Source organism: Nycticebus coucang, chromosome 12, assembly GCF_027406575.1.
Source record: "Nycticebus coucang isolate mNycCou1 chromosome 12, mNycCou1.pri, whole genome shotgun sequence".
NCBI classification, from domain to species: domain Eukaryota; kingdom Metazoa; phylum Chordata; class Mammalia; order Primates; family Lorisidae; genus Nycticebus; species Nycticebus coucang.
Window position 1 is genome coordinate 16216230 of NC_069791.1, and position 15125 is coordinate 16231354.

General features: G+C 40.4%; 1 protein-coding gene across 8 annotated transcripts in view; it reads left to right on the top strand.

Moving 5' to 3' along the window:
- RACGAP1 (Rac GTPase activating protein 1) overlaps window positions 1-14139 on the top strand; it is a 66865-nt gene extending 52726 nt beyond the window's left edge. For 7 of the 8 annotated variants that reach the window (XM_053554969.1, XM_053554970.1, XM_053554971.1 and 4 more), the window contains 12 exons: window positions 203-259; window positions 1168-1248; window positions 1722-1839; window positions 2792-2925; window positions 4243-4407; window positions 7098-7193; window positions 7273-7471; window positions 9220-9325; window positions 9493-9625; window positions 9732-9867; window positions 11960-12068; window positions 12975-14139. In XM_053554969.1, the coding sequence (XP_053410944.1) occupies window positions 203-259; window positions 1168-1248; window positions 1722-1839; window positions 2792-2925; window positions 4243-4407; window positions 7098-7193; window positions 7273-7471; window positions 9220-9325; window positions 9493-9625; window positions 9732-9867; window positions 11960-12068; window positions 12975-13050 (1410 nt within the window). In that variant the 3' untranslated portion in view covers window positions 13051-14139. The remainder of the gene's footprint in view (window positions 1-202; window positions 260-1167; window positions 1249-1721; window positions 1840-2791; window positions 2926-4242; window positions 4408-7097; window positions 7194-7272; window positions 7472-9219; window positions 9326-9492; window positions 9626-9731; window positions 9868-11959; window positions 12069-12974) is intronic. The other variant, XM_053554972.1, reaches the window with a different exon arrangement.
- Window positions 14140-15125: the final 986 nt, after the last annotated feature.

A 15125-nucleotide genomic window follows, 5' to 3' on the forward strand; every position in this document is an offset into this window, starting at 1 on the left:
TTCTGTTATAATAGTTTCAATTTTTGAAAGAAAGCATGTTAACTTAACTATAGCTCTATTGCTTTAACACTTAGACCTTTCCTCCCCCTTCTTCCTGAGTTTCAAGTCAGGTAGTCTGATTCAGGAAGTCTGTAAGTTTATTTGCACTGGGCTTAGGGAAGGCCTAACTAAGGAAAGAAAATTAATACAGTATAATTGTCAGCAGGATTGGGATTCTACTTTGGTGAAGACTTTCAAACTAAAGAAGAGAGAAAAGAGGGTATGTGTGGTTACAAAGTAACAATAAAAGTTTTCTTTGGAAATTTTACTATGATACTGCATTCCTGACATGTTTCTCCTAGCCATTGTTAAATACATTACAAATGAATTCATGCGATGGGGGTGGTTTGATATTTCTTGAAATAGTTAACTAAGGACAGGATCCTGTTTCACTGGTCTGGGCTGCATCTCCATGGAAAAGGATATGCTTATGTGCTCAAGTTTGAGTTGTCATATGCATTTTTGTTTTTTTAATGTTTTTGTTTTTAGAGACAGACTCTCACTTTGTCACCCTTGGTAGAGTGTCGTGGTGTCACAGCTCACAGCAACCTCCAGCTCTTGGGCTTAGGTGATTCTCTTGCCTCAGCCTCCCGAATAGCTGGTACTCCAGGCACCCGCCACAACGCCCTGCTATTTTTTGTTGTTGTTGTAGTTTGGCCGGGGCTGGGTTCGAACCTGCCACCCTCAATATATGGGGACGGTGCCCTACTCACTGAGCCACAAGTGCTGCCCTGTCATATGAATTTTTACACAGGACTTTTGTGCTCTAATGTAAGCTTCAGATGAAATGTGTGCATAATGGGATATGTAGAGATCTTTCTGTGAGTGCTTGTTTAGGGTACTTAATGTGTTTCCAAAGACTTCATGTCCTTAGATAGGATTACAGCTTTACTTTTTCTGGTGCTGTCATCTAAATTTCTCAAAGGTTCATTTATTTTTTCTAGGGCATTTTTGTGTTGGTACAACTTAGTTTTTCATGTGGAAACAGGCAATGAGATTACATTGTTTGTTATTTACTGTAGTCCTGGTCCTTAGGATTTGCATCAAAGTTGTCTGATGGGATCATTTTATCTTCTGTACTTGATATCTACTTGGCATTAAAATTACTGGTCTTTGCCCTTTCTCTAGCGCTCTAACAGCCGACAGTTCATTGATGGTCCCCCTGGACCTATAAAGAAAACTCGTTCTATTGGCTCCACAGTAGACCAGGTAAGAAAAGTCAGGTCAAGAGAATTGTATTCTTGAAAACATCAGAGTTTGGTGGCCTCAAGCATTAAAACTCGTTTGAGTCAACATGGTAGTGTTTCTTTGAGAGAGATGTTTAGTGAGAATTTTTCTAGGTGAATGAAATTACTCTAAATATACAACTGTCAGCTTTATGTTTGAGTGTTATATGCTTATGTGTGTGTATCCTATGTCCTATATTTATATTCTTAAGTATGAGATTTCAACTTATGAGTATTGTTGACTAGAATCTTAAGTTTTGATTAAGATTTAGAAATTTGGGTGGTGCCTGTGGTTCAAAGGAGTAGGGCGCCGGCCCCATATACCAGAGGTGGTGGGTTCAAACCCAGCCCCAGCCAAAAAAAAAAAAAAAAAGATTTAGAAATTTGCACCCACTCAAAATAGTTTATAGTGGAGAAAAGTTTTGATTCTTTATGTTTGTCCGTCCTTTGTTGCAGGGAAATGAATCCATAGTTGCAAAAACTACAGTGACTGTTCCCAATGATGGTGGGCCCATTGAAGCTGTGTCTACTATTGAGACTGTGCCATATTGGACCAGGAGCCGAAGGAAAACAGGTTCATTGTGTTTGTTACAAATTGCTTGTATGAAACAACTGGTAAAATTTGGGAGAGTTGGTTTGTTAGAACCCTTCAAATCAGGGATTGGATATATTGGGTAATTTATTTTTATTTATTTTTATTTTTGAGACAGAGTCTCACTCTGTTGCCCTGGGGGTGAGTGCCATGACATCATCATAGCTCACAGCAACCTTAAACTCTTGGACTCAAGTGATCCTCATGCCCCAGCTTCCTGAGTAGCTGACATTACAGGCACCTATAACAACACCCTGCTAATTTGTCTATTTTTAGTAGAGATGGTGTCTTGCTCTTGCCTAGGCTGGTCTTAAACTTCTGAGCTCAAGTATTCTACCACCTCGGCCTCCCAGAGTGGTAGGATTACAGGCATGAGCCACTTCGCCCAGCCTACTACTAGGTAGTTTCTGAGCTTTTTTTTTTTTGAGACAGAGTCTCACTTTATCACCCTAGGTAGAATGCCGTGGCATCACACAGCTCACAGCAACCTCCAACTCCTGGGCTTACATGATTCTCTTGCTTCAGCCTCCTGAGTAGCTGGGACCACAGGCGCCCGCCACAACGCCCAGCTATTTTTTTTGTTTCAATTTGGCCAGAGCCGGGTTTGAACCGGCCACCCTCAGTATATGGGGCCAGCACCCTACCCACTGAGCCACAGGCGCTGCCCTACTGGGTAGTTTCTAGCTGTTTATTGAGGACCAGAGAGCTGCTTGTGTCATGTTCTAGCCTGGCATGCTAGTCTGGCCTGTGCCACTAATGCATAACTTTAGTTTTCTGTGAAATTTTTTTTTTTTTGGTTTGCATAATTGTTATTCACTTCTGGTTTTGGTTATAGATTAATGTTTATCAATTATATTGAAATTGGGGCTGAAATTTAGAAAGAACAGAATACTTAAGACACAAGGCTCAACAAACAAAGTTATTTGCTTTCTAGGTACTTTGCAGCCTTGGAACAGTGACTCCACCTTGAGCAGCAGGCAGCTGGAGCCAAGAACTGAGGTAGACAACGCAGGCACGCCGCAGAATATGAATGGAGGCATGCGCCTACATGACTTTGTCTCTAAGACGGTAAATCTGCCGTTGTTCCTTCTTTGTGTTTTTTGTTGTTGTTGTTTGTTTGTTTGTTTTGAGACAGAGTCTCAAGCTGTCGCCCTGGGTATAGTGCTGTGGTGTCACAGTTCACAGCAACCTCAAACTCTTGGGTTTAAGTGATTCTCTTTGCTGTTGTTGTTGCAGTTGTCAAATGCAGTTGTCTGGGCCACGGCTGGCCCAGACCGTGTTTGAACCCTCCAGCCCAGGTGTATGTGGCCGGTGCCCCACCCACTGAGCTACGGACGCCACCCCCTTCTTTGTTTTTAATTATAAAAGTAATATGTACCAGGAACAAACTTAAATGCTTGAGTGTTAAAAAGTTAAATGTAAAATTTCCTTCCTTTTTTCAACCCCACTTTCTGGAGTAATTACTGGTTGTAGAAGGTGTGTGTCTTTTCATTCTGTGAATAATATTAAATTAAAGCAGCTTTCAGAAGCAGCTGTTTGTATTTTTTAGTGATAAATGTTTACATTTTATTCTTGAATATAGCACATTAGATTTTCAAAATGTTTTAAGTCTGTACTGTGTGATTTCCTCATAAAAACCCAAGGAAATTAGTGGAGGCAGAGGGGAGTTAGCTGACTTGTTTGAGCCTCATGTTAAGTGACAAATTTAACATTCAGGTTTTCTGACTTGTTAACAAGTTCTTCCTACTACTGTACACTTCTGCCTTCCAGCTGAGTGATCTTAGGCAAGTTACTTTGTTTCTTTTTTGCTTCTGTTTCTTCATCTTTTTTTTTTTTTTTTTTTTTTTGTAGAGACAGAGTCTTACTTTACCACCCTCAGTAGAGTGCCATGACTTCACACGGCTCATAGCAACCTCAAACTCTTGGGCTTAAGTGATTCTCTTGCCTCAGCCTCCCGAGTAGCTGGGACTACAGGCGCCCGCCACAGCGCCCGGCTATTTTTTGGTTGCAGTTTGTCCGAGGCCGGGTTTGAACCTGCTACCCTCGGTATATGGGGCCGGCGCCCTACTCACTGAGCCATAGGCACCACCCTGTTTCTTCATCTTAAAGTGAAGAAAACAACACATACTTTGTAGGCTTATTATGAGAATTACTTAAGTTGATTATGTATAAAGGGCTTTAGAAATTTTGGGGGCTCATATTAAGTGCTTACTAAATGGTAGTGGATAATGACAGTTTTCTTTTTTTTTTGGCCGGGGCTGGGTTTGAACCCACCACCCTTGGCATATGGGGCCGGCGCCCTACTCCTTGAGCCACAGGCACCACCCGATAATGACAGTTTTCTAATTCATACCACTCTGTTCTATGTGCTTTGTTTTATCCTAGGTTATTAAACCCGAATCCTGTGTTCCATGTGGGAAGCGGATAAAATTTGGCAAGCTCTCTCTTAAGTGTCGAGACTGTCGTGTGGTCTCTCATCCAGAGTGTCGGGACCGCTGTCCCCTTCCCTGTATTCCCACCCTGATAGGAACACCTGTCAAGATTGGAGAGGTATGACTTAGGGGAACCATCAGTTTTATGGCTTATTAGCCTTTCAAAGGCTTAATGTCAGTTTTTGTTCTGAAATTAATGATACTAACTATATTTCCTTCCATGAATCATGAAGGGAAATTGTAAAACGTTATAACAGAATCCTGTTTGGTTTTTTTGTTTGTTTTTGTTTTTATTTTTTAAAAGAGATAGGGTCTTGTTCTGTTGCCTGAGCTGGAGAGCAGTAAGTGTCTTGATCATAGCTCACTGCAACCTTGAACTTCTGGGTGCAAATGATCTTTCTGCCTCGGCTTTCTGAGTAGCTGGTATTAGTACGCACACACTGTCATACTTGGCTGATATTTAAATTTTCTGTAGAAATGGAGTCTTGCTATGTTGCCCAGGCTGATCTTGATCTTCTGGCCTTAAGTGATCCTCTTGCCTTGGTCTCCCTGAGTTGCTGGGACTGTGGGTATGAGTTACTGTGCCTGCCCTGTTTGGGTTTGTCTGTTTGTTTAATAACCTTTGTAACCAAACCCCTCTTTTCTCCTTTTCCTTTCTGCTTCTTTCCTTCTTCTCCTTTTCTCATTTTTCATCTCTTGTTCACCCTTCTCCCCCATACTATCCTATTTTGGAGAATTTCAAACATATACAAAAATAGATTATTATAAATAATAATTCCTAATTCCTATCACTTAACTTCTATGATTATTAACTCATGTTCATTCTTTGTTTTTTTTTTTTTTTTTTTGCAGTTTCTGGCCGGGGCTGGGTTTGAACCTGCCACCTCTGGCATATGGAGCTGGCACCCTACTCCTTTGAGCCACAGGCGCAGCCTTTTTTTTTTTTAATTAAATCACAGCTGTGTACATTAATGCGATCATGGCGCACCATATACTGGTTTTATAGACTGTTTGACGCATTTTCATCACACTGGTTAACATAGCCTTCCTGGCATTTTCTTAGTTATTGTGTTAAGACATTTATATTCTACATTTACTAAGTTTCACATGTACCCTTGTAAGATGCACCGCAGGTGTAATCCCACCTATCACCCTCCCTCCGCCCATCCTCCCCCCTCCCTCCCCTCCCTCTCCCCCTTCCCCTCATGTTCATTCTTGATTTAATCAATACCCTCATTCCCTCCTCTCAGCTCTGTCCAGTGAATTATTTTGAAGAAAATTTCAGCAATCATAAAGTTTTACCTATGAATATTCTTGCTGTTATGTTAGAGATATTCCAGACAAGGCTATCCGTTAAGATATCCATTAGGAAATTATTATACAAGTAACATTAGCAAGGATCAAAACAAAATGAGAAAATTTTACGAGTTTTCTGTGCTCTAATACAGAACCATGGAGTTCTCTTCTAAAGGTAAGTGTATGTTATTATCAACTGTGAGAAAGATGTCTTAGATCATTTTTTAACTGAGAATAGTGTAAGTGTAAAGAAGTTTTTCTGGCTTATTGTACCCTCAATGAATCCCCAACAATAAAAAAAAAAAAAAAAAAAGAAGTTTTTCTTTTTTCTTTTTCTTTTTTTTTTTTTTTGAGACAGAGTCTCACTATGTCACCCTTGGTAGAGTGACCTGGCATCACGGCTCACAGCAACCTCAAACTCTTAGACTTAAGCAATTTTCTTGCCTCAGCCTCCCAAGTAGCTGGGACTATAGGTGCCCACCACAACACCCGGCTATTTTTTTGTTGCAGTTGTCATTGTCTTTTAGCTGGCCCGGGCTGGGTTTAAACCTGCCAGCCTTGGTGTATGTTGCTGGTGCTGTAACCACTGTGCTATGGGCGCCGAGCCAGAAGTTTTTCTTTTTTAAAGTAATAAATTAGTTTGTATTAGAGGCCATCTTTGTAATCTCATTATTAAATCTTTTTTTTTTTTTTTTTGAGACAGAGTCTCAAGTTGTCACCCTGGGTAGAGTGCTGTGGTGTCATAGCTCACAGCAACCTCAAACTCTTGGCTCAAGTGATTCTCTTGCCTCAGCCTCCCAAGTAGCTGGGACTACAGGTGCCCACCACGATGCTGGGCTATTTTTTTTGTTGCAGTTGTCATTGTTGTTTTAGCTGGCTGGGCCAGGTTCGAACTCGCCAGCCTCCGTGTATATGGCCAGCACCCTACCCACTGAGCTACGGGCATTGCCCATTTATTTATTTATTTATTTTGAGACAGAGTCTCAGTCTTCTGCTCCATGCTAGCGAGAGTGGCATCGTGTCATAGCTCAAAGCAATCTCAAACTCTTGGGCTTAAGTGATCAGTAGTCTCCTGAGTAGCTGGGCCTAGAGGTGCCCACCACAATGCCTGGCTAGTTTTTCTATTTATAGTAGAGACGGAGTGTCACTCTTGCTCAGGCTGGCCTCAAACTCCTGAGCTTGAGAAATCCATCCACTTCATCCTCCCAGAGTACTAGGATTATAGGCATAAGCCACCGTAGCTGGCCTGTAATCTCATTATTGATTTGCTTTTTGCTGACTCTGAGTGGATGAGAAGAAAGTAGGTGTAGTTGGTGATCTTATACCTTATTTATGTAAGAATGTGGTATATATGATCATATATCATTCCTGATGTGGAGGTAGGAAAATTGAAAATCTCTGTTTCAACATATGCTTTGTGAATAGAAATTTAAAAGAAGATAAGATGTCCCAGCCTGAGTATCACCTATTGGTCTAATTGGTGTAAATAATAACATAAAAATCTTTTTTCAGGGAATGCTGGCAGATTTTGTGTCCCAGACTTCCCCAATGATCCCTTCCATTGTTGTCCACTGTGTAAATGAGATTGAGCAAAGAGGACTGACTGAGGTAAGAATCAATGGGGTAAATTTGTTATTTGTGTTAATATTTAGAAGGTTCTTAAATAAAAATGTCATCTTGATAATAGACAGGCCTATACAGGATCTCGGGCTGTGACCGGACAGTAAAAGAGCTGAAAGAGAAATTCCTCAGAGCAAAAAATGTACCCCTCCTCAGCAAAGTGGATGATATCCATGCTATCTGTAGCCTCCTAAAAGACTTCCTCCGAAACCTCAAAGAGCCCCTTCTGACCTTCCGGCTAAACAAAGCCTTTATGGAAGCAGCAGGTAAGGGCAGAGCTTGATACTTGAATGTGAGTTGAGTTCCACCACATTCAAGTAGTGGAACTTTGAATGGGGAGGTTGGGAGAAATTTTACTCTTTTTGTGGTGTTAGCCCCAGCCTTGTATGGTGCCTTAAACGTGGTAGGTACTCAAATAGTTTGATGCAAGGATGACTATATGTGTTCCCCCATGCCTGTTGTCTTCCTCTCTAAACTGTATAGAGTATTAACAAGGTTTTTGGTTGTACTTGTGCTTTGATCAAGTTTTAGGTTGTGCTTTTAAAGTTGGAACTATCTTTGATCTCTTTTCCTCACACTCCACATCTAGTTCATTGTCAAATCTTGCCAGCAGTCTTATAAACTATCTCTGAAATTTGATATTTGTCAAGAATTGGTAGTAGTACTGCCACCATCCTTGACATACTCTCACCCGGAATTGTGTAAGAACCGCCTGATCATCTTGTTTTCACTCATGCCCTCTGAAGTATGATCTTCATATGGGAGCTAGAGTAGTCCTTCTAAAATTTAAGTTAGATGATGTCCCTCTTTCCTCAGTGTGCTCCAGTGGTTTCTCCTCGCTTTCAGAATAAAGTCCAGTCTTTCACATGGCTAAAAAGACACAACATGATTTGGCTTCTGGTTGTGTCTCCAATATCATTTCAGTCAATACCCTTCCCTTCTTTCCTTCCTCTTCTGTTAGACTGAAATTTTTACATTTCTTAGCTTACTCTATCCTTTGAGGCCTTCACATTTGTTGTTGTCACAGCCTGGAATGCTCTTCCACTTGATATCTTCATGGTTTGCTCCTTTACTTCTTTCAGGTTCCTTTTGTCCTCAGAAATCCCTTTTCTGACTAGTTTATCTACATTAATGACTCCCATTTCTTTCTGTCTTCTTGCCTGCTTTTTTTTCTTTATAGCATATATTTTGACTAATTCCAATAGTATGTATGTTCTATAAGGCAAGGATTATTTATGAAGTTTGGAGTTAACAGAGTAGCCTAAATCAAGAAGTAAAGTAGGCTCGTTGCTTGTAGCTCAGTGGCTAGGGTGCCAGCCATGTACACTGGAGCTGGTGGGTTCCAACCCAGCCTGGGCCTGCCAAACAACAACTACAGCCAAAAACTAGTGGGGTGCTGTGGCGGGCGCCTGTAGTCCCAGCTACTTGGGAGGCTGAGGCAAGAGTTTGAGGTTGCTGTGAGCTGTGATGCCACAGCACTCTACTGAGGGTGACATAGACTCTGTCTCAAAAAAAATGAAAAGAAAAAGCAAAGAAATTTAAAAAATAAAATAAAAACAGGTAAACTACTCAACTATTCTTTGAGTAATTACCTATCTATTTGATACGTATTTGCATTTTAACTGGCTCCAATAGAACATATGTTCTATGAAGCATGGATTGTTTACTTTTGCTTTATCCTAATACTTAGGATAGTACCTGGCATCAAGTAGTCCCTTAAATATTTTTTTATATGTGAATACCTTCTTGATTATTGTAGTCACTGCAATTATATGCTTGTCTTCCTAGCATATAGGTTGCAAACTGTTTTCCCTAACTGTAAGGGCTGACTTTTTTAAAAGTTCTGACTTCTAATATCCTGCTTGTTAATGAAACTAGAGTCTGATGCAGTCATGAATCTAATCAGAAGTTTCAGAAGCTTACTGTATAGATGAGACTGTGTGGTCGATAACTTGGAAGCCTGCTGTCAAGGGAAAGAAGTCTAGGCCTCTTGGTGCTTTCTTTTCATTTACAGAAATTACAGATGAAGACAACAGCATAGCTGCCATATACCAGGCTGTTGGTGAACTTCCCCAGGCCAACAGGGACACATTAGCTTTCCTAATGATTCACTTGCAGAGGTGAGTACAGCAGAGACTTGTTCTGGGAGTTAGGGAATTTTTGGAGGGGAAGACAATGTGGGTTGGGTGTTAAGAGTGTGAGAGTGAATTGTTTTTTTCTAGAATTTATACTTTGGTCTGCATTTAAGTGGAGAAGCAAGTTTCTAATTTAATACTCTTTTGTTTAGAGTGGCTCTGAGTCCACATACTAAAATGGATGTTGCCAATCTGGCCAAAGTCTTCGGTCCTACAATAGTTGCCCATGCTGTGCCCAATCCAGACCCTGTGACAATGTTACAGGACACCAAGCGCCAACCCAAGGTAGACTTGTGTATATTTATATCACACACATACATATTAAATATATGAATTTGTATAACTTGAAAAGTAAGCACTGAGCTTTGGAAGTTTGCTTAACATATTTTAGGTGGTAGAGCGCCTACTTTCATTGCCCCTGGAATATTGGAGTCAGTTCATGATGGTGGAGCAAGAGAACATTGACCCTCTGCATGTCATTGAAAACTCAAACGCCTTTTCAACACCACAGACACCTGATATTAAAGGTTAGACTGAAGTTGTGCTTACTTGACTCATTTCTTTTGTTTTAGTCACGTGTTCTCTCTCTGCCTTTAGTAGAGCTGTTTGAAATTCATGTTCGTTAATAAAAGTTAAATTTATTTTCAAAATTCTGAAATAAAAATTTATATAATTCCATCATCCTAATACACTTTTAAAAAAAATTAAGACAGTCTCAGTTTGTTGCCCTTGGTAGAGTGCTGTCGCATCATAGCTCACAGTAACCTCAAATTCCTTGGCTCAAGCAATCCTCCTGCCTCAGCCTCCCAAGTAGCTGGGACTACAGGTGCATACCACAATGCTTACCTATTTTTTTTAAGAGATGGGGTCTTGCTCTGGCTCAGGCTGGTCTAGAACTCCTGAGCTCAGGCAATCCACCTGCCGTGGCCTCCCAGAATGCTAGGATTAGAGGTGTGAGCCACCATGCCCTGCCCTAATACATTTTTTTATGTTCTCATTTTTTTACCCCATAGGTATGTATTTTTCATATAGATATAATAGTTTTGATATAATTTGTTTTTATTTCACTTAGCATATTGTGAGGATGTTTTTGGCTACCATATAATCTTATTTATCATTTTTTTGATTGTAAACTATAATTTATTTAAATGTTCTATTAGGTATTGACATCACTTCTCATAATTACAAATAATGCTGTAGCCCACATTATTTGTATATACTTTCCCCACCACTGATACATTCCTAAGAGTGGAAATCACTGAATTCAAGGATTTGAACATTTTTGTGTTTTTTTTTTTTATTATTATTAAATCATAACTGTATACATTGATATGATCATGGGGCATCATACACTCGCTTCATAAACCATTTGACACATTTTTATCACAGTGGTTAACATAGCCTTTCCGGCATTATCTCAGTTACTGTGCCAAAACATTTACATTCTACATTTACCAAGTTTCGCAAATACCCCTCATTTTTGTGTTTTTTGATAATGTTTTAGTGACTTGATTTCTTAAAGGCATTTGCAAGTTTATATTGCCACCAATAATTTTATAGGAATGGGCTGGTTTCATACCAACCTTATTGATATCTGAGACTCATTCTTTCATTATTTAAAATTCTTTTTTTGTTTTTATTTTTTGAGATGGGGTCTCACTTTGTCAACAAGATGGAGTGCAGTGGTGCAATCATAGCTTAATGTAACCTGGATTCAAGTGGTCCACCCACCTCCGCCTCCCGAGTAGGTAGGACTACAAGCATGCACCACCATGCCCAGATAATTTTTAAAACTTTTTGAAGAGACAGTGTCTTCTTATGTTGTTCAGGCTGGTCTCAAACTCCTTGCCTCAAACAAGCCTTTTGTCTTGTCTTCTCAATGTGCTGAGATTATAGATGTGAGCGAATAAGACTGGCCTCAAATTACTTTTTTTTTTTTTTTTTGAGACAGAGTCTCACTATGTCACCCTCGGTAGAGTGCCTTGGCGTCACAGCTCATAGCAACCTCAAGTTCTTGGGCTTAAGCGATTCTCTTGCTTCGGCCTCCAGTTTTTTTTTTGTTGTTGTTGTTTTGTTTTTGTTTTTGGCCAGGGCCAGGTTTGAACCCACCACCTCAGTTATATGGGGCGCCCTACTCCTTTGAGCCATAGGCACCGCCCTGCCTCAGCCTCCAGTAGCTGGGACTACAGGTGCCCATTACAATGCTATTTTTTTTGTTGTTGTCGTTGTTTTAGCAGGCCCAGGCCAAGTTCGAACCTGCCAGTCCCAGTGTATGTGGCTGGTGCCCTAACCACTAAGTTACGGGTGTCGAGCCCTCAAATTCATTTTTAAGGGAAGACATTATTCTAGTATAGGTAAAAGTCAGATGTATAAATGTTAGATTTATGAAGTTTGGAGTTAGAGATTGGTCTAAATCCGGAAGTAAACTATTCAGCTATTCATTGAGTAGTTAGTTGCCTGCATAGTTCAAAAGATATATTAGAGTGTTTGTTATAAATAATGACAAAAATGATCTCTGGGACTCTGCTAAATGTATAACCTTAGCTCTTAAATGCTTCAGAAGGTAGCTTAAAACTGGCCATCTAAAAGGGTACTTTTTTTTTTAAATTTTGTCTGAAGTGAGTTTACTGGGGCCTGTAACCACTCCTGAGCATCAGCTTCTCAAGACTCCTTCATCTAGTTCCCTGTCGCAGAGAGTCCGCTCCACCCTCTCCAAGAACACTCCCAGGTATGCAGAATTGGCCTTCTTTTTTTTTGTTTTTGGTAGAGACAGAGTCTCACTTTATGGCCCTCGGTAGAGTGCCGTGGCCTCACACAGCTCACAGCAACCTCCAACTCCTGGGCTTAAGCGATTCTCTTGCCTCAGCCTCCCGAGTAGCTGGGACCACAGGCGCCCGCCACAACGCCCGGCTATTTTTTGGTTGCAGTTTGGCCGGGGCTGGGTTTGAACCCGCCACCCTCGGTATATGGGGCCGGCGCCCTACCGACTGAGCCACAGGCGCCGCCCAGAATTGGCCTTCTTAAGAAATAAAAAATGACTGCTTCCTTAGATTTCTTTCCTATCATATTGAAGCTTGTAGAAAGAAAAATTGACTTAGATTTTAGTAGCAGCTAGAGTTGAAAAGTGAACTTGGAGCCATAAGGATTCTTTCTTTAAAAAAGACCTAAGAGTTTTTACTATTAAAAAATATTTTCCTTGTCTGATTTAAGGTGACTAAGAATACCTTACAAAATAGTTTTCCAGGGTTTTCTACTTCTAGTGGATGATATAAAGTAATATTATAGTTGTTTATTCACCATTTCTTTTTTTTTGAGACATAGTCTCATCTCACTCTATTGTCTGGGTATAGTGCCATGGTGTCATAGCTCATAGCAACCTCAAACTCCTGGGCTCAAGTGATTCTTTTCCCTCAGCCTCTGGAGTAGTTGGGACTACAGGCACCTGCCACAATGCCCAGCTATTTCTTTTTAGAGATGGGGTCTCACTCTTGCTCAGGCTGTCCTGAGCTCAAGCAATCTACTGCCTCGGCTTTCTAAGTGCTAGGATTAAAGGCATGAGCCACCATGCCTGGCGTATTCATTATTTTTTTATAGACTGCTTTACCAGTTCATTCTCTCTCTCTTTCTTTTGTAGATTTGGGAGCAAAAGCAAGTCTGCCACAAACCTAGGACGACAAGGCAACTTTTTTGCTTCTCCAATGCTCAAGTGAAGTCACTTTTGCCTATTACATCCCAGCATTGACTGTAAGAAAGGACACTGTATTTTCAGCTCTGCAGCCTCCTGTACTTACTACTACTGTTAACATTCTCTAGGCTCTTAATCTAGTGTAATTGTGCATGAGGGTTTCGTTAAAACTATTCTGTATCTCCCTCTCCTCTTCGTGTAACCGTATCAGCACCTTATGCCTGGTCATTGTTGGGCACTTTTAGATGAGAGATTTTTCCACATGTAGAAGGGATAGTATGGAATTCGCTGTCGTTCTTTTTGGAAGAGGGGCTATGCCCCTGTGGCTTAAAGCCAAATTCTGTTCATGGAATGACCTTTCTCTGGTATCATAGAGCTGATTTCCACGAGACAATGACAGAAACTCCTCCACTCTGGTCAGACTGACTTGTTTCAGGGTGGAAAGTAGGAAGGCAGGTTAAGGAAAGGGTTGGGTAGGGGATTTAGGATGGTACCTTCTCAGAACTCAGAAGTTCCCCTTCCTCTTTTATGAATTGAGCTATATAGCACGGAGCCTTTAAAAAATGGGATAGGTTGAGGATGGAACTAGCAGTGAGAGTGTGCTTAGTTTTAATTTGGATTGATTAGATGTTAATAGTGTTAAGTGGCACAACATTTTAAAGGTGATAGTACAGCTTGTATTTATCTATTTATCTGGCTAGACTTTGGGTTTGATTGAGTCAAAACCAGTTTGTTTGTTCTAAAGTTGAATTCATTCTAAAGCTTGATTTTCCCCTACCAACCTCGTCCAATGAAGCCTCCTTCTAAAGGTCAGTATGTCTGTTTGGCATCCCAACTAACAATTAAGAGTAGGCTGGAAGGGAAGATTGTCAATATTTCATGTGGTAAGAAAAGCCACAGTCATTTTATCTTTGCACTTTGGATGCTGAAATTTTCCCATGGAACGTAGCCACATCTAGATAAATGTGAGCTTTTTCTTCTATTAGAATTATTCTCGATGTCTGTAAAAATGGTTTCTTACATAGAATGTTTCTGACTCATACTGACCCTTGTCTGTAAAATACATGTTTGAAATAATATTTGGAAAAGAAGTAAATAGATTTTTCAGAATGAACATGGTTTGTTTTCTTGTCCTGGAAGGTAACTTTCAATGCCTTCTAGAAAATATTTTCCTTCAAAGTGTCTTCAATCTGTTGTTCATCTGCCAGAATTTTTTTTTTTTTTTTTTTTTTGCAGTTTTTGGCTGGGGCTGGGTTTGAACCCGCCACCTTGGTATATGGGGCCAGCACTCTACTCCTTGAGCCATAGGTGCCTGAGCCCTCTGTTGTTCATCTCCATTTCCCATTCTCCATCATCTCCACACTCGTCCTACCCCTCAAAAAAACCTTTACCTGCCACTAGGAGTTTGTCTCTTCATTTCTCATTTGGAGTCTTTCTTTGTCCAACTTGGAATCCCAGATTTTTTTTTTTTTTTTTTTTCAGTTTTTGGCCAGGGCTGGGTTTGAACCCACCACCTCTGGCATATGGGGCCTGCGCCCTACTCCTTTATCCTATGCCTGCAATCCTCTTATTTGAAGTAACAGTCACGTGTTGCTTAATGATAGGGATAAGTTTTGAGAGATGAAATGTTTTAGGTGATTTCATCACATGAACATCAAGAGGGTAAGTATACAAACCTAGATGGTATAATCTGTTACTGTGAATACTATAGGCAATAGTAATGCCCTGGTAAGTATTTGTGTATCTAAACATAGAAAAGGTACAGTAAAAATATAGCGTGACAATCTTATGGGATCATTGTTGTATGTGGGATCTTTTGTTGGCTGAAATTTTGTGGTGCATGACTATACTTTAAACAAAAAACAAACTTTTTAAACAAGTCTTTAGGGACCATCATGTTGAAGATTAAAAAGAAAAATCACTTGGCCAACTGACTTCCTGGAACATCCTTCACTGCTAGAAGTGACTGTAGAGTGAGCTGGGATGATTAACTGAGAACACCTGCATTTGGAACTCTGAAGCTGGTGAACAGAATGTATCTGAGATTGAACGTAAACAGTTGCAGGCTTAATATGAAACCGTGGAGAGAAGAGGCAACCT